The 24,033-nt window shown below is 43.5% G+C and overlaps 2 protein-coding genes across 2 annotated transcripts in view; one reads left to right on the forward strand and one right to left on the reverse strand.

The window, feature by feature from the left end:
- The window catches only part of LOC126298486 (serine/arginine repetitive matrix protein 1-like), a 331,361-nt gene that overhangs the window by 90,765 nt on the left and 216,563 nt on the right, over positions 1-24,033 (reverse strand). The window lies entirely within an intron of this gene.
- Positions 4,635-24,033, forward strand: part of LOC126298488 (serine/arginine-rich splicing factor 1-like) — a 100,331-nt gene continuing 80,932 nt past the window's right edge. Inside the window, exon 1 of the mRNA XM_049989824.1 lies at positions 4,635-4,696. Coding sequence (XP_049845781.1) covers positions 4,637-4,696 — 60 coding nt within the window. The 5' untranslated portion in view covers positions 4,635-4,636. The remainder of the gene's footprint in view (positions 4,697-24,033) is intronic.

The raw sequence follows: 24,033 nt of genomic DNA on the forward strand, positions 1-24,033 counted from the left end.
GACGTTTTGAAACCGGTTTGTATAAGTAAACAGCGTTATTACCAAAGACTGATTCCTATTGTGGTCTTTGCAAAAAATCATAGCCAAGGTCCAAAAACGTCAGTTTTGAGGCATTAGGTTTTATTTGTGATAGCTTATGCATAACGTTAGGCTTTTAATGACCAAAACTGTAGTAAAAAACCATTTCTCATATCTCTTATATTTTGGAATTCCAGAGGGAAAAACAGCGTGACACGAAGACCATGCTCCGTCTACTAACGCATGTTTAAAAGACTTTCTCCACAGTTTGACACATGGACCAAGTCTAGGGACTTGTAACAGTGTACCGAGAACACAATAGCACTAAAATTGAGTTTTGTGAAAAAATGGCATCTAGAACGTTTCCCATTTACACTCTTCAACTGTATTTCATGGGAAGGAGATCATTTTTCTCCGAATGACTCCAATGTACGATCTTAGTAATATTTTACCACTGATTTAGCCGGACAGATACAAATGAATCTACCGTTTTAGAAAGTTCACATGTCCATTTTATACAAAAATGAGGTATATACAGGTTCATATCAACGTATGGTAGCTGAATCTTGTCAGCATGGAAATGACTCTTGTCCATTACTCCTTATGTGAGAAAATTGTGTTGCTTTACTGAATGTAACTGAATTAATTAGAGAAGTGCCAAATGTCCTGGACATGTGTACTGTTTTATAAAGAACATTACCGCGGTTCCAGTGGAAGAATTACAAACTACTGATTTTGAATCAACAAAAGTCGTTTTCCGTCTAGCTAATATGGGGCCAGCAAGAAGCAGTGTTAAAAAAATCAAAGAAAATAAGAAAAACCCTGAGAAAGATAAGTTTAATGTGATTAAAAAGGCAAGAGTTAAAGGAATTGAATTTGTTAATAATACAGGAAGAGTTATACCTACCATACAAATGGGACCATCATGCAGAATCTATGTAATAGTATTTTGCTCTAATGGAACAGAACTTTTTAAGTGATAAGCCTACATATTAATACTTGTATAATATAGTAGTAAATATTTGTTTGTTATTACAACAATGCAAGTTATTTTGAACGATTCTCTTTGCAGATGTATACAGGGTGAGCCACCTAACGTTACCGCTGGATATATTTCGCAAACCACATCAAATACTGACGAACCGATTCCACAGACCGAACGTGAGGAGAGGGGCTAGTGTAATTGTTTAATACAAACCATACAAAAATGCACGAAAGTATGTTTTCTAACACAAACATACGTTTTTTTAAAAATGGAACCACGTTAGTTTTGTTAGCACATCTGAACATATAAACAAATACGTAATCAGTGCCGTTTGTTGCATTGTAAACATTGTACATCCGGAGATATTGTAACTTAAAGTTGACGCTTGAGTACCACTCCTCCGCTGTTTGATCGTGTGTATCGGAGAGCACTGCAACATACATCGCGTTTCTACAGAATGATCTGCCAACGTTGCTCGAAAATGTCCCACTGGAAACGCGTCGACGTATGTGGTGTCAGCATGATTGTGCACCTGCACATTCCGCAATTAACACTAGGCTTACCCTTGACAGGATGTTCGACGTGGAGGACGCATAAATTGGCCAGCCCGTTATCCTGATCTTACACCTCTGGACTTCTTTCTGTGGGGTACGTTAAAAGAGAATATGTACCGTGATGCGCCTACAACCCCAGAGGATATGAAACAACGTATTGTGGCAGCCTGCGGCGACGTTACACCAGACGTACTGCGGCGTGTACGACATTCATTACGCCAGATTACAATTGTGTGCAGCAAATGATGGCCACCACATTGAACATCTATTGGCCTGACATGTCGGGACACACTCTGTTCCACTCCGTAATTGAAAACGGAAACCACGTGTGTACGTGTACCTCACCCCTCTTGGTTATGTACATGTGCGTCAGTGAAGAAGACCAATAAAATGGTTTTAGCACGTGGACGTAATGTGCTGTTCCAGTCTCTTCTGTACCTAAGGTCCATCACCGTTCCCTTTGGATCCCTATGTAATTTGGTGCTCTCCGATACACACGATCGAACAGCGGAGGAGTGGTACTCAAGCGTCAACTTTAGGTTACAATATCTCCGGATATAATTAACATTTTTCAATTCAAGAAACGGCACTGATTATGTATTTGTTTATATGTTCAGATGTGTTAATAAAACTAACGTGGTTCCATTAAAAAAAACTAGGTTTGTGTTAAAAAACATACTTCCGTGCATTTTTGTGTGGTTTGTATTAACCAATTACACTAGCCCTTCTCCTCACGTTCGGTCTGTGGAATCGATTCGTTAGTATTTGATGTGGTTTACGAAATATATCCAGCGGTAATGTTAGGTGACAAACCCTGTATATAAATGCTTTGAGAAAATAACCAAGGAGCAGCAGACTGACTTACTACATCATTTCAGCACATTCAACACGAAAGATGATCAAAATACATTTTTAAATGTGTTGACAACAGTTGGGAACACTGAGCGAAGAAGAGCAGATCAGAACTCTACAGCAAAAAAAAAAAAAAAAACAAAGTCTTTAAGTTACAGGTGTAACGGTACAGTTAGTAGCAAACAACCGCATGTATGTGAGAAAACTTCTGCTAACACATTTGGCATATCAGAGAGGCGAGTGACGAAGCTTCAGACCGTGCTTCGAGAGGGACGGAACCTACATGATACGTGAGGAGTCGGCTAAAAAGAGTCGCGTTCTACCACCCCAAATTGTGAAAACTGTACTTGATCACCTAGTATCATTTCCTGTTTACACAAGCCATTATTGATCTGATAATCATGTTTCTTTAGATGACAGGCTAAATGTGCAAAAAATGTTTCATTTGCACAAAGCAAAACATCCAAATACTGAAGTAAATTACAAGAATTATATTAAATATATTAACGAAAATTTTAACCTCACTTCTGTACAACCACAATTCGATACTTGTGTAACATTTCAGAGCTTAATGGTGAAAATCAGAGGTCAAATGCAAAATGATTCAGCAAAGAGGGTGGCCATTGAAGAATATACACTGAGGTGGCGAAAGTCATGGGATGCCTCCCATTATCGTGCACCTTTTGCCCGAGTAGTGCAGCAACTGGTCGCGCCATGGTGTGAACAAGTCATTGGAACTCCAGTACAGAAATATTGAGAAATGCTTGCGCCTATAGCCGTCCATAATTGAGAAACTGTTCCGTGCAGCATTTTTTGCACGAACTGCCCTATAGATTATGTCCAAAAAATGTTCAATGGGTTATTCAAACCAGTTGTGAACAATTGTCTCCCGGTGACATGGCACATTGTCATCTATAAAAATTCCACCGTTCTCTGGGAACGTGAAGTCCACGAATGGTTGCAGATGGTCTCGAAGTTGGTGAACGTAATTATTTCCAGTCAATGATCGTCTCATCTGAACCAGAGGACCCAGCCGATTCCATATAAACACAACCCAAACCATTACGGAGCCACCATCGCTTGCAGAGCACCTCATTAACAACTTGGGTCCATGGCTTCGTGGGGCCTGTACCCTACTCAAACCCTACCATCGATCCTTACCAGCTGAAATCTGGATTCATCTGACCAAATGGTTCAAATGGCTCTGAGCACTATGGAACTTAACATCTGAGGTCCTCAGTCCCCTAGACTTAGACTACTTAAACCTAACTAACCTAACTAACCTAAGGACATCACGCACATCCATGCCCGAGGCAGGATTCGAACCTGCGACCGTAGCAGCAGCGCGGTTCCGGACTGAAGCGCTTAGAACCGCTAGGCCACAGCGGCCGACTTCATCTGACCAGGTCTCGGTTTTCCAGTCATGTAGGGTCCAACCGATAACGTCACGAGCCCAGGAGAGGTGCTTCAGGCGATGCCGTGCTGTTATCAAAGGCACTCGCGTCGGTTTTCTGCTGTCATAGCTCAATAACGCCAAATTTGACCACACTGTCCTAACGGATACGTTCGTCGTACGTCCTACATTAATTTCTGTGGTCATTTCACGCAGTGTTGCTTGTTTGGTAGCACTGATAACTCTACGCAACGCCACCGCTCTCGGTCGTCAAGTGAATGCCGTCGGTCACTGCGTTGTCCGTGGTGAGAGGTAATGCCTGAAATTTGGTATTGTTGGCGCACTCTTGACTCTGTGGATTTCGGAATATTGAATTCCCTAGCGATTTCCGAAAATTAGTGTTCCATGCGTCTTACTCCAACTACCACACGCTTTCGAAGTCTGCGGCCATAATCACGTCGGAAACCTTTTTACATGTATGACCTGAGTAGAAAAGACAGATTGGCCAATGCACTACCATTTTATACCTTGTGTACACTATCGCCATTTGTATATGTGCATATCGTTATCCTATGACTTTCGTCAAGTAACAATGGGATCCGACAGCAAACGCGCGAAAATGAGACTAAAATTAAACGAGCTGCGGTTTGTGAAAGGTTGACAATGCACCCAGAGGTAGATGGGCGCTCACTTTTGCGGTAATGTGCTCCGGAAGCAAGCTCGACCACGCCCGCAGAGGGCTGTGTGTGCGCACACAGTTGTCACGCACAAGTGAGCCGAGACCTTCCGGCGGGCTGGGAACTGCGCTGTCCGGAAAGCGCTTCCTGCCCAGTCATGGCTGCGCCCGCGCTCGCGTCGGCGTGCCTGCTGCTGCTGCTGCTGCTGCTGGCTCAGGTGGGTGCAAGCTGTAGCCGTGCTGCCTGCGGGCGCCGTACACTCCGTTATTCCGTCAGCCTGTAGGCACTTCAAGCTGTATATCGATGATGAAGCCGTCCTGGCACTTTCACCCACACGATTTATCCCCAACCACCTGCGGTCGTCCTGTCCAACTAACAGGGTAGATTTCCTCGGCGAGCGTTTCGCGGCAGCTTTAGGTGGATTCTCTCACTTTCTATCCGACAGAATAGACTACAACTTCTAACCGAGTAAAATAGGAATTGTGCCTTATCTACCATGATATGTCAAACCGACTTGTCCGCACCAACCTAAATGCATCTTGGATAGATGATCGCACAAAATTCCATCGTTGACTTTAAATCGTATGACACCCTCCTCATTCACGGTTTCTTCCCCACACAAATGCGTCACCAGCATATCAGTTCCTGCCCCTTCCTCATTCTTCAGTACTCATTCATTATGAACTCCTAGACTTATACAAGACATCCCATAAGCTTGGCACTTACAATCCATTTGTTTCTCATTAACATCATTTATTCCAGTACCAACTGCTCACACCTACTTTGTAGCTACAAGCAGATCGGTAACCACTTTCCTCCACCTGAGCGTAAGGTCCTTTACTAAACCGTCAAATCAATTCGTAAAAAGTCTATAAAAATTATATTTTTTAGTTGTAACGCGTTTCGATTCCTTAGCTCCGTCTCCAGGTGACTGTCTCGGATGTTTACTTCATCAGCATATCTCACAGAAACGTACCGACATTACATGTTCCTTTTTTTTTGTTCCACTCTCTTTTGCCCATTTAACTGTTTAAGATAAAGTCACTTACGTCTTTCACAAATATACAAGTAGCTAGATTAACTCTGTCTATATTTACCCATCCTACTCTCCCAGCACTTTCCTTCAAAAGGCCTAGCTATGGATCGTTTCCTAAACCATTATCCCCAACGATGAGTCTCATAATATTCTTAACACAGGGCTCCAGCTGCGGCTGCGAGAGCACGTGCAGGTCGCAGTTGCGCTACCTCTTTCTACACAGCATTTAATTTGTTTTTCTACGTGCTCGTGGCCGGTTTAAGGCCCAAGGGGCACAAGACGCCGTTTGGGGCCCCCAGTTGAGAAGGGTGCCAAAGGCGCCACAAGTGTAAGATTGCTACACAGGACGTTCCACAATTAGTAGCGGCCGCCCGAGGTGTCAAGCTGAGAGGGGGGCCAAAGTGCAACGTATGTACACAGTGTGTACCACAATTAATAGCGAAAACTGATATGAGGAAAAGTGTACGAGGGAAGAAAGAGGGTGGGGAGCGACAAATCATGAGCCGCTTGTGTGGAAAAATGTTCCCGAATCAGCCCTGCGTTTGATTCTGTGAAGAGCTGAATATTATATACGTGTATACATCTGTGTTGACTACTTTTTACAAACTTTTTCTAAGTGTCTGCGTATTTTAAAACATTTGAAGGGCATATGCAGCGTAATGACATAAAGAAGAAGCATGGCAGTAGTAGTCATTTTGTTGGACCTAGTGACTGCTTGGGTTAGCGTTATACCGGGTGGCCATAAACAGTCTCAAGAGCTTGTAAGAGTGTTGTTGGATAGGTTGTGCAGAGAAATAACTGTCAAGAAAACAGTTCGATACGCCGAGCCGTTTCCGAGTTATCATTACATTTATGCTAGCGAATTAGGCCGTTGCACGTGCAAATTTAAATGGCCAGCCGAATACAGTTAGTGTCAATTGCTCTCTGTGGCGTAGATGATAGCGTAAGAAACTGCTCAGCCTTTGGCTCGGGTTAGATCCTTACTACGGTCCCACTTTTGTATCGTTCTTTTGTTCGGTCTTAGTGCGCCAAACGAAGAATTTGCCCACGTAACTTCGATGCTAAGTAACTCGTAAATGGAGCAACATATCGAATTTTTTCTTTACATTTATTCTCAGCACAGCCTAGCTTGTATCACTCTTACAAGCTTTTCAGACTGATTGTGACCACCTTGTACATCTCATTGTATAGGCTAACGAGGTTAAAGATGGATAGGGATTGCGCCGGTTGTGTACGGATGCTGGGGAAATTGGCTGCTGTGCAAAAGGCGTTGAAAGCTGCGTTTGCCTCCGTTGACAGGCTTCAGGCAGAGCTGCTGTGGCGTAGAGTCACATGGGACGAAAATTGTATGATCTCTGATGCCGATAACGCCGTCTGGGATTCTGATGTCACATCTTCCGATACACCTGACTCGGTAGTTCCACCAGAGTGTGAATGGCGAACTGTGGGAAGGTCGCGAATCTCTGGATGGAAGGAAAAAGTGGGCTGTGGCTGGACGCCTGCTCCTTACAGCTTAAAACAGGTCTGAGGTCTAGCCCACTGCTGAAAGTATATCTGAGCCAGCACTGGATGCTTCACCTGTTGGAAATGGGGCCGATCTTCCTTAAAGGTCCGGACAAACGCGGCGGGCAGGTTTTCTGGTCACGGGTGCTCCAACTTAGATGGAGACGGAGTATTAGGGAAATATTAGGCAGGTCGGGAGAAAGGCTAGTGTCCACTCTTCTTGCCGGTGTATCTCATCTGAGACGTGGGACGAGTTCTGTCCGCCGTTATTCAACGCACTGGGTGCATCTGCCTGAGAACTGTGGCTCCTGTTGGTGGGAATGACATCTGTAGCTTGGGTTCAGAGAGCAGCCTTGTTTCATACAGGCCGTTGGAGGAAGACAAGTATCATTTTGCAGCATTGTTCCCAGTAACGATTGCGGTCATCTGACTTGGAACCGGGTAGAAGCATAAACCAGAGGCAGAGGCGATTCTGTGGTGATTTAGCAAGTGGATTTCTGGACCTCGGTTGCCGGTGGAGAACTGTAGGACACTTCTTAAAGGTCAGACATGCACTACACACATGAAGCGTCTATAAGGATAGCAGAGTACTTGTGGAGTGCATATGCGAGCTTTTGGGATAGAAAAATCTTTACACCTGTCCAATTAGTTACATTCCGATTTCAGAGAGGGAAGTGTATGCATTATATGAGCCCCATTAATTGCAGTGAGTAATATTAGTCATGGCACATGGCAGATTTAGAATGTTATTATAGTATTATCTAATTCCACGTGGGTCTATGCAAATGTTCCAAAACTAATCCTATAATTTATGAGCCATAATAATGCCCACATATTTCAAGGGGCAGAAAACTGGATGAAATTCTAGATTCCAATTGGAATGACAGTTTGGGCGCCGGTGATGTAGACCTGCATACAACCGTAAACAATACAATAACATATCGTAAGGTTAGTACAGAATCTGAAGACGAAATAATTTTTGTGCCAAACATGGCAGTAGGGCGCTTTTACAGGCCGCCTGTCTCAAAAACAGTTGTGGCGGGAAAACTTGGAGAAGGTTACGCGTTATAGTATAAGGTGGATTCCAAGTTGCGAGCCATAGAATGGCAGATTTAAGTGATTGAATGGTAAATGAGACAGGGAAATTGTTTCAAATGACTTATCGGAAAATTACCTTGATTAGCTACTCAGAGAATCGAGTTGTGAGGATAACGTCTAAATTTTCGTGGTTATAAACATACCTGAACTTTTCCACTCTGCTAACGTAGTACAGGAATGATTGCTTGTAATGATATTTAACATCACTAACTAGAAATGTAAATAGGAAAGAAAAGAAAGGTAGGAAGGTAATTTCTTTTAGTAAGTACAACAAGAAACAGATTTCAAACTACCTGAGCAGTCACCATCAACCCCTCTGAAACCAGAAGTATTGAGTGTAAATGGACAAAGATAATGCGCCTTAGAGAGGTACGGCATTTGCCAAGCAAAATTGTAAGGAGTGGCAAAGACACGTCGTCTTTTGACAGCCGTTTTAAAAAGCTGCTACGAAAGCATAGTGATATAAACATTGCCAAAACTTAGACGGAAAAAAAACTGAACGACGGCAATATCCGCGTAAGGAGAGTTATGCTTGAAGCTTTCAATGAATTTCATAGTAAAATTCTATCTACCGATCTGGCAGAAAATTATAAAAAGTGTTGGTCTCATATAACCGAAACTGAGGTTGACAAACAGCGATCCAACATACTAACCGCCCTTTTGCGAAACTATTTCACTGGCAAAGACAGTACTGCGGTTCGTCCTTCCAGTCCTCGAGAAGATGTTTCATTTTTTTGTTTGAATCCAGTGGATGCCACTTTGGTTGTAATTTTTAGGGGAACTCAACATAATTTGGATGAAGTATTTGCCATACGAAGACCTTTTTTCTCCTATGGGACTGAGGAATAACCACACAAATCAGAGTTGTAACGTTAATTTCAGACAAGGAAGAGTTAGTCAGACAAACAAACCACCATCAAGAATGCACTGTGGCAAAATGAACTGCCACACGAAAGTACTATTAATATCAGTTCCCCTTTCCGCTTTAAGAAAAATCAAAAATATGTACGAGTCTGTCTTGTTACTTTCATCTGTTATACATTTCTTAGTCATCAGTCGTTCGTTTCACCCTTTTTCGGTTATCTGTTATAGTCAACGATAGCCGGTAAAAACTCCGATAAAATAGCGAATACCTCTTGTTCATCTACACGACTATTGCGGAATTTACACTTAGTGCTTGGCAGAGGTTACGTAGAACCACTTCGGGCTATTTCTCGATCATTGCACTATCGAGTAACACGTGGGAAAAATTTGTGACTTTGTTTCTTTTATTTTATCACTATGGGCATTTTTTTCCTATGTAGATGGTGGTTAACAAAATATTTCCGCATTCGGAAGAGAAAGTTTGGGACTGAATTTTTCTGGAAAGACCTCGCCGCAACGAAAAAGGCCTCTGTTTTAATGATTGCCACTCCCTTATCATACCATTTAAACTTTCTCCCCTGGCCGGCCGCCGTGGCCGAGCGGTTCTAGGCGCTTCAGTCTGGAACCGCACGACTGCTACGGTCGCAGGTTCGAATCCTGCCTCGGGCATGGATGTGTGTGACGTCCTTAGGTTAGTTAGCTTTAAGTAGTTCTAAGTTCTAGGGGACTGATGACCTCAGATGTTAAGTCCCATAGTGCTCAGAGCCATTTGAACCATTTCTCCCCTGTTTCGCGAAAATACAAAACAAGTAGCTCTTCTTTGAGCTTTATCAATATACTTTATCAATCTTTCCTGGTAAAGATTCCAAATCGCGCAGCAGTACCCCAGAAGAGGAAGTACAAGCGTAGAGTAGACATCGTCTAAGGGTACTGCCAATGAGGTGTACTATTCGGTTCACCTTCCCTAAAAACTTAAGTGTGATTGTTCAGATTTAAGTTGTTCGTAATTGCAATCCCTAATTATTTAGTTGAATCAACAACCTTCAAATTTGAATGATTTAACGTGTAATCGAAATGTAACGGAATTGTTATAGTACTTATGTGGAAGGCTCAAGCATTTTACTGTGGAATACTTTAAGTATCACTGATCATTTTCACGGTTAAAGGCTACTACGCAAAGAGCAAAAATGATTATGTTACCATACTCTCAGTCGCATCCTCTCCTGCACAAAACCTCAAGCGATACATCTCATATTATCGACTAGCCCAAATCTCCTCTCTCCTCCATCTCGTAAGTGGAAATTTTTTCTCAGATACATGACACGAAACGCAGGCCACACTATTAGATCAGTACTCTGTGTAAAACATCTTACTCGTTTGTATTCAGTAATTTAAACAATTCATAGTAAGTGTGATATTGATAGTTTCTCTATTTTCTTATTTACGAGACAAATAAAGCAGCCGATGTTGACTTAAGATGTTTTCAGCTTCTGTTATTTTCTACAAATATCGCATCGGAGTTTGGGAGCACCACATATGATAGGGCGCTGTATTATGTCCGTCAGTGCCGCGTGGGATTACACACACAGCTGGCCTCGGCTGTTATGAGCGCCGTCCGTCAAGACATTCTCGGTTACAAAAACTTCACTGATCTTCTGCAGTGGACCAACCAAAAACTTGTTTACCTCCAGAAAAACCACGAGGGTCGATATACACTGGTGTGCAAAACTTAAGGATGAAAGTAACTTTCGCATGAAGTGTCACCGCCAAATAACATAGCTCGATGATACTTTTACCGAACTGCTACAGTATGATGCAGAAGGTAAGTGAAAGAAATATGCATAGAGACAAACAGAAACGGCAATTTTATTCGAAGAAAATAATTACGCTGAAGTCATCGCGATTTATGATTGTCCCCTTGGCATTACAAAACACGGGACGTGGTGACAGGAATGCATGCTCTGCAGCGTGCTCCCATGCTGGCCACAAGGTGGCTAAGCAGTTCTTATAGTAGGGCGTTCCATTCCTCAACTGGCTCGCTTGACAACTGATGGATGGTCGTTGGTGCATGTGGACATCCTGCAGTAGGTCTCACCAACGCATTCCACACGTGTTCGATGGGGTTTAAGTCGGGGGAAAGGGCAGTCCAGTAGATTCGTCGAATATCCTCTCGCCCCAAGAGCTCCTCTACCTGCGCTACTTGATGCGGCCGCGCATTGTCATCCAAGAAAATGCGGTCAGGGCAGAATGCATCTTTGAGAAGGCACACATAGGCCAGGAGTACAGTGAAACATTAACGATTACGGGTGAGTGTAATGTTTTCAAAGGTCTGGAGATTAGTACGCCCTTGCACCATTATGCCTCCTCACACCGAAACAAGTGGCTCACCAAAACTATTATACCTCACTACTGGCCGGTCCATTCTATGCGATTTTAGTACCATCGCAAACGGTGCCGTCGATTTGCCAGTGTGAACAGAATACAACGTAATGGTCGTCGGAAAAGGTGAGCACCCCATGCAGTCTCTGTGCCACTGTGGAGCATGAAATTGCCTGCTCTGCAGTCCTGTTAAATGTGGTTACTATTGCGCCCGCTATCTGACGTGGATCCCTTCCTGCCTGCTACACAATGTAGTGATCATTTGATGCTGTAGGTGACCATTGTCGACCACCACCTCTACTTTGGACAGCAGTGCATGTGATTTGGAACGCTCCCTACGGAGTACCAAACTGGTGTGCAGGACTCGTCGCACTATGTCATTCTGTCTCTTCCACGATGAAGTCAGCGAAATGTTGCCTTAGGGCCACGTTACGAAGAACACCACCACAGTGCACCGTAACTGCTGGCTGATTGGCACACGCCGTCTTTCTTCGTTACTTCAACCTCCTCGTGTTGCAGGGCAATCCAATCTGGCGTTATAGTTACGCTGGCCTCGTGCCATGTCAACTTCCAAGTTTCTGTGCGCAACTGGGAGACCTCTGGCAATATGAACCGCACTTTCATTCCTCCTCACGGAGTAGTTAATGCGAGGGCGAGTCAAATGAAAACCTTAAACTTGTAATAACAAATCGAAATTTCGAGCCGTTATCCTGTAAGTTGGTAAGCGTGCTACAAACAGCGTGCAGAATAGCCTGTAGGTGGCAGCATAGTGCAGATGTACACATACCGTCGCATTATCAGTATAAAGATGGCCGCCCCACTTGCGACTTGCACCACGGAAGAACAGCGTGCTGTTATTCGGTTTTTGCGTAGTGAAGGTGTGAAACCTTTTGAAATTCATCGACGAATGAAGGTTCAGTACGGTGATGCATGTTTATCACAGCAGCAAGTCTACGAATGGAGTAGGAAGTTCGCAAATGGTGTCACTTCAGTGGAAGACGCTCCTCGTACAGGTCAGGCACAACGTGTTATGACTCCACAGAACATTGCAGCAGTTGAAGCCATTGTGAAGGAAAACCGCCGAGTGACACTGAATAACATTGCAGCATGTTTACAGATTAGTCATGGGTCAGCACACCACATTGTGCATTATGTGCTCTAGTTTCACAAAGTGTCTGCAAGATGGGTGTCACGGCAGCTGACTCTTGAAATGAGAGAACGACGTGTTGATGCTTGTGAAGAACTTCTTCGGCGCTTTGAACGAGAAGGTGATGGCTTCCTTGCAAGAATCGTTACTGGGGACGAAACTTGGGTTCACTTCCAAAAAAACCGGAAACGAAGAGAGCGACCAAGGAATGGCGCCATTCCTCATCACCAAAACCAAAGAAGTTTCGAACAGGACCATCAGCAGGGAAGGCTATGCCGACTCTCTTTTGGGACGAAAAAGGCGTTATTTCGGAGCATTACATGCCTAGAGGGACTCCTGTCACCACTGAATCATACACAGATCTCCTAAAAATCACCTGCGGCCTGCAATCAAATCAAAGCGACGTGGATTGCTGTAAGCAGGTGTCCTTTTGCAACATGACAATGCATGGCCCCACACTGCCCGTACAACAGTTGTAACAATCACAGAACTGCATTTTGAGTGTCTTCCTCATCTACCATACTCACCAGACCTTGCCTCAAGTGATTTCCATTTGTTTGGACCACTCAAAGATGCAGTGGGAGGAAAGAAGTTCCGCCTGAGACCTAGTAAAGCAAGTTTTAAATCTAGCCTAAAATAATTTCTTCTGGGTGATTAATTCCTTCCATTCCATAAATGGATTTCATTTAAATTGTGGTTGCCAGTAAAAAAACTATCTTTAAGTCTAGTTTCACGAACAGGACCAAAAATGTGTTCATTAATGTTAAATTCAGGTCAGTGCGCCATTTATAACCTTGTAGATGGCCAAACATATATACATATCCTGTAAATTGACTTGTTCCACATAACTTCGACAAAAAAATAATTCAGTGCGCCATTTATAACCTTGTCGATGGCCAAACATATATACATATCCTGTAAATTGACTTGTTCCACATAACTTCGACAAAAAAATAAGTCAAAGGATCTATGGAACATGTAACTAATTATGTATATATATCTGAGTGATGTCTGTTCTGTGGGACATCTCCGATACACACGACTCAGTGCGAATGAACAAATATCGTCACAACTCCTACTGGAAGGAGGATTTGCGAATATTGAGTGTAATGGACGAGGGACGTTGTATTGCAGCGTACGGTAAGTTGGAAATTTGAGTACGTTAGGAACCGTGTCCGGATAACCGAAGCGGTGAATGCATCGCTTATGAGAACCGGTTAATCCGGGTTCGGGTCGCGGTCTGACACTAATTTTCAATTTTCACCGTTGCATTACCACAATGCCCTGTGCGGCTAGTCGATACGCCCATTCTTTCCCTTTCCTTACCTTTCCTACATTTCATATTTACATGTTTGAAACTAACTAACTAAAAATAATCTGCCTGACAAAAAAAAGTGACGCGCTCACAAGATGAGGAGCAAATGAAAAGAAACTTCACAGGTTGAGAGAGAATGTGATGTTACACCAACGTTTACAAATCTGAGACAAATTTACAAACAACTTGCCAATGTACTGGGTCCTGGCAATGGAACGGAAATGATGTCCGAGCTAGGCACGTATATCTTCTATCGTGGGCAGATCTGAGTATCTGGGTGGCCCCGGGAGTACCTTGAGACGGCGCATGCAGTTCATAGAGACACGTTCTATGAATGAACGATCATTATTTTGTTGAAAATGCCACCACGATACTACCTCATGAGATGTAACCCGTGAGGACTCAGGAAGTCCCTGACGTCGCGTTGTGCTATCAGATATCCCACAATCACTACCAGTCGTGGCCTGAAGTCCTACCCGATGGTCCCGCAAAACATAATGACTTGAGGAGCACGCTGTGCCTCTGTACAATATTAGAAGAATGAGACCCCTCCCCAGGTCGCCGTCACACTCGCCGATGACGGTCATCCGAGGTAGTACATCGCCACGATTCATCGCTTAACAAAATGCGGCTCTATATATGAGCAATCCATGCTGACTGGGTATGGAAACACTTCCCAGCCTGCCATTTGTGTTGTGAGTTTAACGGCAGCCTAGGCACAAGACTGTAGTTCGCTATTCCAGCCGCTGCTAGTCTTTGATCAACGGTACGGGATGACAGGTTGTTGCAGGAGGTGCATTACATGTTCTCGGATGGCAGGCGCAGATTGGAAGAGGTTACGAAGTCATTCCGAGTCTATCAGCCGTCTGGTGTACATCGTTCACTGCAAAGTTGTTTATCCTTGGCTAGCACCTTGTCCTAATTACGATATCAGTGTCAGATTTTGTGCTAAGAACTATTCCCGCGTTTTGTAACACGTCGCCAGGACGTTCATACAAATGTGTGAAATCTTATAGGACTTAACTGCTAAGGTCATCAGTCCCCAAGCTTACACTCTACTTAACCTAAATTACCCTAAGGACAAACACACACACACACACCTATGCCCGAGTGAGGACTCGAACCTCCGCCGGGACCAGCCGCACAGTCCATGACTGCAGCGCCCAAGACCGCTCGGCGAATCCCGTGCGACGACGTTCATACAATCACGCGACGGCGCATGTGTGATCAGTTAAGAAAGCGTAGAGAAACTGTGGAAGGTATCGAAGATAGTGACTTTGTAAATAATACGATGGAATTTCCGGAAGTTATTCCTAGTCCTAATACCGTCCACGACCTCGGTTCCCAATGCCAACAGCACCTAGGGCCACACGTGTTCTCAGGTCAACGTCACTATAACGTACAACCAACTGCACAGCATCTTCACTTTGTTCAAGACCCGAAGAGCGTCCACTGTCAACAGCAGTGCGAACAGCCTCTGTTACCAGGAGGCCAGCTATCGCCGCTCACCGACGATATGCAGATGCACTGTCAGCCGTCAGCTCCCAACGTCATACAACTGGTCCACCGACCACCCCATCAACCAGGGCAGTCAGCAGGTATCCATTCGACCGTGGAACAACAGTGGCCTCAAGGAGTACAGTATAACCTGTCACTTCAAAATCGCTTTGAAGTTATTGCATATGGTTCAAATGGCTCTTAGCACAATGGGACTTAACATCTGAGGTCATCAGTCCCCTCGAACTTAGAACTACTTAAACCTAACTAACCTAAGGACATCTCACACATTCAGGCCCGAGGCAGGATTCGAACCTGCGACCGTAGCAGCCACGTGGTTCCGGACTGAAGCGCCTAGAACCACTCGGCCACCATGGCCGGCGAAGTTATTGCAAATTCTTGTGTCAGTGAAAGTGAACCTCCTGTCAATAAAAACTCTCCACAACCACCAATAAAAATAATGATCCCTCCCGTATTTATATACAACACTAAAAAGTGGAAAGATATATCAAAAAGATTTAGAGAGGATCCTTTCTCGTCCTTGTGTACTGTGTATTGAACTGGGGACCTAGAAACGTCGGAGTGGCTCCGTCCCACCGTAGCCCTCAGTGGTTCACAACCCCACAACAGGCCACAGTAGTCCACGCACCCCACCGCCGTCCCACAACGAACCGAACACAGGGTTATTGTACGGTTCGGCCTCAGTGGAACCCCCAGCCCCGGGAACGTCTCATACCAGACGAGTGTAACCCTAAATGTTTGCATGGTAGAGTAAGTATGGTGTACGCGTACGTGGCGACTGTGTGACAGCTACACGAGGCTTATCTTCACTCAACTCTGACATTTGGTTAAATCTATTGCATATACTCAAAGTATAACTGTCTGAATACCTCCTCTTCCTAGCTGCCTTCTTGCCAAATGCCAGTTCCCATTCCTCGCCACCATTCACCCTCCTCAACCCGTCTAGATCCTCCTTTGCGCGTTGTAACTGCACCTGAAGGGCACAGATCTTACGCTCCTGCTCCTCTATCAACTTATTTCTACTACAGATTCTCCATTCCCAGGAGAGGATCTCGCTAGAATGCCCACTGGCTCCCCCACTGCATTGCCCGCAATGAAAATACTTTGAACAAGTCTCACATCGTAACCCACTACTCACCCTACGACAGAGCCCACACTTCTCACTCATGGTAAAATTTTACAGTCACGTTAATTCAGTGTAAAAACTCAGGCATTTTCCCAGTCAGTGGCAGAAAATAGCTCTGACGAGGGAACCTCTCCATCGCACCCCCCTCAGATTTAGTTATAAGTTGTCACAGTGGATAGGTCTTGAAAAACTGAACACAAATCAATCGAGAAAACAGGAAGAAGTTGTGTGGAACTATGAAAAAATAAGCAAAATATACAAACTGAGTAGTCCATGTGGATGATATGCAACATCAAGGAGGATGTGAGCTCAAGAGCGTCGTGGTCGCGTGGTTAGCGTGAGCAGCTGCGGAACAGGAGGTACTGGGTTCAAGTCTTCCCTCGAGAGAAAACTTTAATTTTTTATTTTCAGACAATTATTATCTGCCCGTCCGCCCGTCCGATGCGAGGTAACTGCGCCGTAGTATGGGGACGCTACACCTAAACAAACATCGAAAAACACGACGTCAGTCGACTACAGCGCACGGAAGAGACAGTATTCCTGCTAACGAGGCTCCCTGGCTGGCAGTTGACTGTTCACTACTATGGACGAGAGTGCATTAAATACGTGAGATGTATTCCGTGGGCAATTTGAATCCAGCAAATATAGCTCGCGAATTCTATAACAAGGTCAATGAATATTTTCCGATCTGTAAGGAATCGGAAAGTTCCTTAAAGGATCGAACGATTGTCGAACATTTGTATGATTATTTCCTACATTTGTTGATAAAACAGTACGTGTGGTGATGATTGTCTGAAAATAAAAAATTGAACTATACACTCGACAGAGTATTTGAACGAAGGACCTCTCGTTCCTTAGCTGCTCACGCTAACCTCACGACCACGAGGCTCATTAGCTCACACTATCCTTGATGTTGCTTTTCTTGCGCATGGACTACTCATTTCGTATATTTTGCTTATCTTTTCATAGTTCCACACAACTTCTTCCTGTTTTCTCGATTGATCTGTGTTCAGTTTTTCAAGGCCTATCCACTGTGCCAACTTATAACTAAATCTGAGGGGCGTGCGATGGGGAGGCTCCCTTGTGAGCACTATGGGACTTAACTTTTGAGGTCATCAGTCCCCTAGAACTTATAACTACTTAAACCTAACTAACCTAAGGACATCACACACATTCATGCCCGAGGCAGGATTCGAACCTGCGACCGCAGTGGTCGCGCGGTTCCAGACTGTAGCGCCTAGAACCGCTCGGCCACCCCAGCCGTCCAGTGGAAGCATATCAAGGTCATTGCTATACCCAAACCAACGAAAGATCATAGGTATCCCAAAAACTACTGGCCAAATGGTATCTTATCATCCGTTTCGAAAATATTGGAGTGGGTCATACTTCTCCGACACCACAAAAAATGCAGTGCAAATTAGATCTCCCAAATACGCAGTTTCCGTAAAAGGTGAGGAAAAATGAAGGTAGATATGAGCATTATAACTTTTGCAAATGCTTAATTACATTATGAAACGCGACAATAAACGTAGTAGATGAGTTTTGCTATTTGGGTAGCAAAATAGCTGATTATGGCCGAAGTAGGGAGGATATGAAATATAGACTGACAATGCAAGGAAACCGTTTCTGAAGAACAGACATTTGTTAACAACGAATATAGATTTAAGCGTCAGAAAGTCTTCCCTGGAGGTATTTGTCTGGAGTTTAGCCCTGTATGGAAAGAAAAAGTGGGATATAGACCGGTGAGATAAGAAGAGAGTGGGCTGAAGATTATATGAGCAGATCATGTAACTAATGAGAAGGTACTGAATAGAACTGGGCAGAAAAGAAATTTGTGACCTAACTTGAATAAAATAGTGATTGCTTGACAGGACACATTCTGAGACATCAAGCGATCATCAAATTAGTAGTGGAGGAAATTGCTGCAGGTAAAAGTCGAATAGGGAGACCAAGAGATGAATACAGTAAAGAGTTTCAAAAGGATGTAGGTTGCAGTAGTTATTCGGAGATGAAAAGGTTCACGCAGGATAGAGTAGCACAGAGAGCTGCATCAAACCAGTCTTCGGATTGAAGGCCACCACCACCACCACCACCACCACCACCACCACCACCACCATAACATCAACAACAACAACAAATGCTTAAAACATTTTACGATCTCCGCGCTGTAGCTTATTGTGTATTTTGTCTGAATCGGTGCAGAGGAGACACGATAATATTTCCCCTCTTGCACGATATGCAGAAAAAAATTGTGCTTCGATCTCAACACTAAGAAAATAATGTGTATTGATCGTATTGCATATTAATGTATGACTCGGTCGAAGTTGATGTTGAGAATCGTCAGTAGTGGAGTAAACAGGTGGAAAGAAACTGAATGTCTCAGGTAAATGCGTAGTCATCATTGGTAGTTTCATATTTCGTGCGATATCGTACAGCATTAAAATTAGTCAGTGAGTTAAGTGGCGCAGTAGTTAAGAGGATGGGCTCGGATTCTGACAAAGGGTGGTTCATTTCGCCGCCCGGCTGTTTTGAATTATGTTTTTAGTTGTTTCCTGAAATATTTTCAATTTATTTACCCAGCTTTTCTTTCGATAATGACTCGGCTGGTTCCCTCTGGCTTCTTTATAAAGGTAAAGTTATACTTCCAAGTTATACTTCCTCTCTAGTGCTCTAATAGTCAACAAGACGTTACGAGTTAATCTTAACTCTTTCGTTTCAAATAGAAATGATCTGTTTTTATCTCTGTAGTTTTAAATGTTCTTTCTTTAATGCGTTCACAGATGGACAAGCGCTAATGTCCGAGAAAACGCACGAACACAGCAGTGAATACGTGCACTATGAAAGTTTCAACTGAAACTTGGCAGCCATTATGTTCAAGTTAGTATTTGATCTTGGTACTTCCCTCCTCTGGTATCGCGTGCTAACATACCGACGGGTCAGGCAGCTAAGCTACGATCCACGTGGCTTTCGTCATTCCTTCTGTTCAAAAATACACCAAGTCCCTGCTCCAATAACCCGACAGGAGCAAGCTGGTTCGCCAGTGTCATACGAATAGCAAACTTTCAGACGTTTCGGCTTTAGCGTAATTCGCTCTGAATTCCCACACAGCTGTACGTTGCTGAGACTCCACCGAGCGAGCTAGTTATATGATAATGTAATAGCATACAGGGAAAAAAATCTCATGTTCAGGTTAAACTATTAGAGGAAATGAATCAATTCGTCATACACTAGTTTTTTTCAACAGCTAATTTTGAGTATTAGGGAATAACTTCCATGGTATTAGTGGAGGCCTTATAGGGCAGTAATTGTAAGGGAAGACATAGGTTGGAATATACAACAAATAATGGCAAACTTCGTGCTATTTTTAGATGAAAAGATTGGTACAGGAGAGGAAATCTTGGTAGATCGCATGAAACCAGTTAGAAGATTGATTTGCAAACCCCCCTCTCACCCGCCACTTCAAAAAAAAAAAAAAAAAAAAAAAAAAAAAAAAAAAAAAACTACGTAAGAGATGTAGATAAATATAGATACGGTACTTTAGCGATAAAACATGAGACGCTTGGATATTCTGACGAAAATGTTATTTTCGTGGAGTCCCTTATGCGCTTATTTCGCTTTAATATTACCTACATGAAAGCAGAAGTAAAAAGGCTCTTATACCTGTGTTCCCCACCACGTACACAATTCATTTTTGGAAGCTACAACTAAAGCAATTAATGATACGACTCATGTAGGATTCCTAGAAACGTCCTCTACTTGGAATTATTTAATTCACAGCCGACGGGTGGAAATTACTTTTTAGTAAGAAAAAAGTCTAGTAATATGTCTACCAGATTATCAGTTTTAAAATGAGCGTATATCACATTTTCGCCGTTCAACCTCATTCCCGTACAACGAAAAATAACCGTTGTTAAGTAAAGAGCTTATCCTGAGCTTTCTGAAAAAAATTAATTACTGAAGTAGTACATGGAAAAGACACTGGACTTGCCTCCACGTCGGTCCGTTCCCATTTATGTCTTCTACGATTTCTCTGAACCACTACAGACGAATGCCGGATTATTTACTTAAATGCCTCATGGCCGCTTCTAACCTCAATTTTGCTAATGTTCTGTTTCTGGCAATTTCGACAATGACAAAAGGTTTTACTTTTGTATTCCTTATCCGTTTCTTATTAAGTAAATAATGTTGTTAAGATCCGCATTCACTAAATCCGCTCATAAACATCAACCATAAAATTTAGATTACGCACACGAGACCTCATAGCACTTCTCTTCTGTCTTCAGTTATAGAGACAGTTCAGTACTTTTAAAAATTTAAAGTAACATGGAAAAATATTGCTGAGTATTTTATTGTATCCTCACTGGTGCCGACGCAGGAGTAAAACCGGACTCGTATAAGGCAGAGGCATTTAAAAGTAGTTTGGATTTCACGTAACTGTGTTAATCACTTAATGCATCAGGTAGGATTATTAACTAAACGGCATGGTCGATCCTTTTTTCCGATATACTTGAAATTAATAGTTATCGCTTCTATCCCCTGGAAGGGACCCTGCCGGCCGGTGTGGCCTTGCGGTTCTAGGCGCTTCAGTTTGGAACAGCGTGACCGCTACGGTCGCAGGTTCGAATCCTGCCTCGGGAATGGGTGTGTGTGATGTCCTTCGGTTAGTTAGGTGCTCAGAGCCATTTGAACGATTTGAAGGGACTCTGATTTGTAATTTAAAATGTCTAGAAAACCTACTGTGAGGTTTTTGGAGAAATGTTGACAGGGCTCCTTGCATCAAGAGGAAATGGCTATAACAGAATACTTCTTTTGTAGGAAGCAGACGCTGAAGTGTGGCCATGTTGCTTGGGCTGCTCGCCTTTATGAGTGTCACATCCACAGTTATGACTGGTTCTACATGATCATCTAGAGTGACGCTGACATTATCCTACATTTCAATATCAAATAGGCATCTCACAATAACGTAGGACAACATTTTATAACCGATTAGAATACTCTATTCGTTTTATTCCATGGCAGCGTATAATTTTGAGCCGTATCTCATGGTGAGCTGATATCCAGACTTATATTGGGTCCAAGTACAGAAGGTAGCCTGACTCTCCCATTTCTGTTACCTTCTCCTAGCCGGCCAGAGTGGCTGAGCAGTTCTAGGCGCTTCAGTCTGGAACCGCGCGACCGCTACGGTCGCAGGTTCGAATCCTGCCTCTGGCATGGATGTGTATGATGTCCTTAGGTTAGTTAGGTTTAAGTAGTTCTAAGTTCTAGGGGACTGATGACCTCAGAAGTTAAGTCCCAGAGTGCTCAGAGCCATTTGAACCTTCTGCTAGACGAGAGCTGTTATAATGTCTCTTGTAGACGACCGTGAACTGCAAATCTCCAGAGAAATTTGGTGTATAAGTAAACTTGATTTGGACTCTTGAAGGCCATATTTTCCCACAGTAAAGTTTCCCTTTTCATTACTGAGATGCAGAACGGTGGTGTCGATAGCTAGAACTACAGAATAAATTCATTCGAACTTTTAGAAGCTCTGAAAGTGATTTTACATGGTATGCTAGAAATAAAAAGCGCAGTCTAGATGTTCGTGATTAAGGTTGAGCGAGTCCACATAAGCGGTTTTTACATTAGAAAGGCGTAGTTGGGATTATAACCTTTGGAAGATTTTTTTTAAAGGACGTCATATTCGCTGGTGATTGTAGAAATTGTTTACTTCGCTATTGCAGTTTCAGCATGTGGGTACTGTAAAATATTTTGCTTCAACACATGTCGGGTGATTTTAAAGTCGGACATGTGATGAACCAAAATCTTGCAGTACCACTTGAAAATGGCCCAAAGGACGAAACTGCGATACCGAAATAAATAATTTCTACAGTCAACGGCGAAATGGTTCAAATGGCTCTAGGCATTATGGGACTTAACATCTGAGGTCATCAGTCCCCTAGAAATTAGAACTATTTAAACCTAACTAACCTAAGCAATTCACACACATCCATGCCCGAGGCAGGATTCGAACCTACGACCGTAGCGGTCGTGCGGTACCGAACTGTAGCGCCTAGAACCGCTCGGTCATATCGGTCGGCAACGGCGAATATGATACACTTTAAGAAAATTCTACATGACCGTGAACCTTGACCATGAACAGTTTGGAAGATCTGGTTATCGGGACACAGTATAGTCGTCTGCCACAAAACTGAAGAAAATCAACAAAGATAAAAAGTTTGTCGTGAACTGAACAAAAAACCTTTATTTGGTTCACTTTTTATCTCTGTGGAAATATTCTGTAACTGCTGAACTACAGCTATGAACAAAATGATGAACTGAAGAAAATATGATGATGATTCCCTGGGGAAATCAGAAACACAGTGCAAGTAGCCCAACGAAGAAAATTCAGTGAGGAGCCCCTCTTCAGCTGTGTTGCCCTCCTGGAAAGGTAAGGAGCTCTATAGTAAGGAGTAGTGTTCACTATGTTGGGGCATCTGGAGGAAACGCGACCTACATCACATGCAAAATGAACTTTTCTCTTTTTGTGGGTACGGACAGCCGTTACTGTGTGATATATAGGAATTGCTATATAGTTAGTAGCGTTGTAACAAATAGATTACCATCTACTGATAATTCAAGTTGCCCAACTGGCAGTGGGCTAGGAAATGGTACTTCTAATAAACAGCAAGTTGTAGCTTCACGTACAAAATTCTCAATTTGCCCATAGTGACACCTCTCTTTACACATTGTGTTCCTTATGAGATTAAGCGTACTGGGAAAGCAGGAGAGGGGGGGAGGACTGCTTATACAATGTAATGAATAGATCAGACCTAGAAAATGCAAATAGACTGCCTCACAACAAAAAGCGAAGCATCTAGAAGACATAGTACCCAGACTTGTGAGGCATTTGTTTATGACAGTGGCCCGATGCTGAACACCATAGGGACATGAAAACCAGCCTACTCGCAACAAGGTTTCCGGTCGACCACATCAGACCACCATAAGGAAGGATATCTGTATTATGCACAAAGCACATCGCAACCACTTGGCCGACCGCGGTGGTCTCGCGGTTGTAGGCGCGCAGTCCGGAACCGTGGGACTGCTACGTTCGCAGGTTCGAATCCTTCCTCGGGCATGGATGTGTGTGATGTCCTTAGGTTAGTTAGGTTTAAGTAGTTCTAAGTTCTAGGGGACTAATGACCACAGCAGTTGAGTCCCATAGTGCTCAGAGCCATTTGAACCATTTTTTTGAGCAACCACTTGACGTCTGCGTCTGCCATTCGACAACAAGTAATGCAGTCCATGGAACATTTTGCGTCATCCTGCACCATCGGTCAGAGGCTACCAGCAGCCGGAGTAGGGAATTACCATCCCACACTTAGGCTGCCGCTAACACAACACAAATGGCTGCGTTTGAAGTGTTTTCGTGACCGGGAAGCATTGACAGCCAATGAATGGCGTCGCATTGTTTTCAGCGATGAATCGCGGTTCTGCGCTACCACGGGTGACCATCGTCGCCGAGTATGGCGACGACCTGGAGACAGATGCCATTCTTATATTGTGTTGGAGGGGCACAGCGGTGTTACTCC

Source organism: Schistocerca gregaria, chromosome X (assembly GCF_023897955.1).
Source record: "Schistocerca gregaria isolate iqSchGreg1 chromosome X, iqSchGreg1.2, whole genome shotgun sequence".
Classification (NCBI taxonomy): Eukaryota; Metazoa; Arthropoda; class Insecta; order Orthoptera; family Acrididae; genus Schistocerca; species Schistocerca gregaria.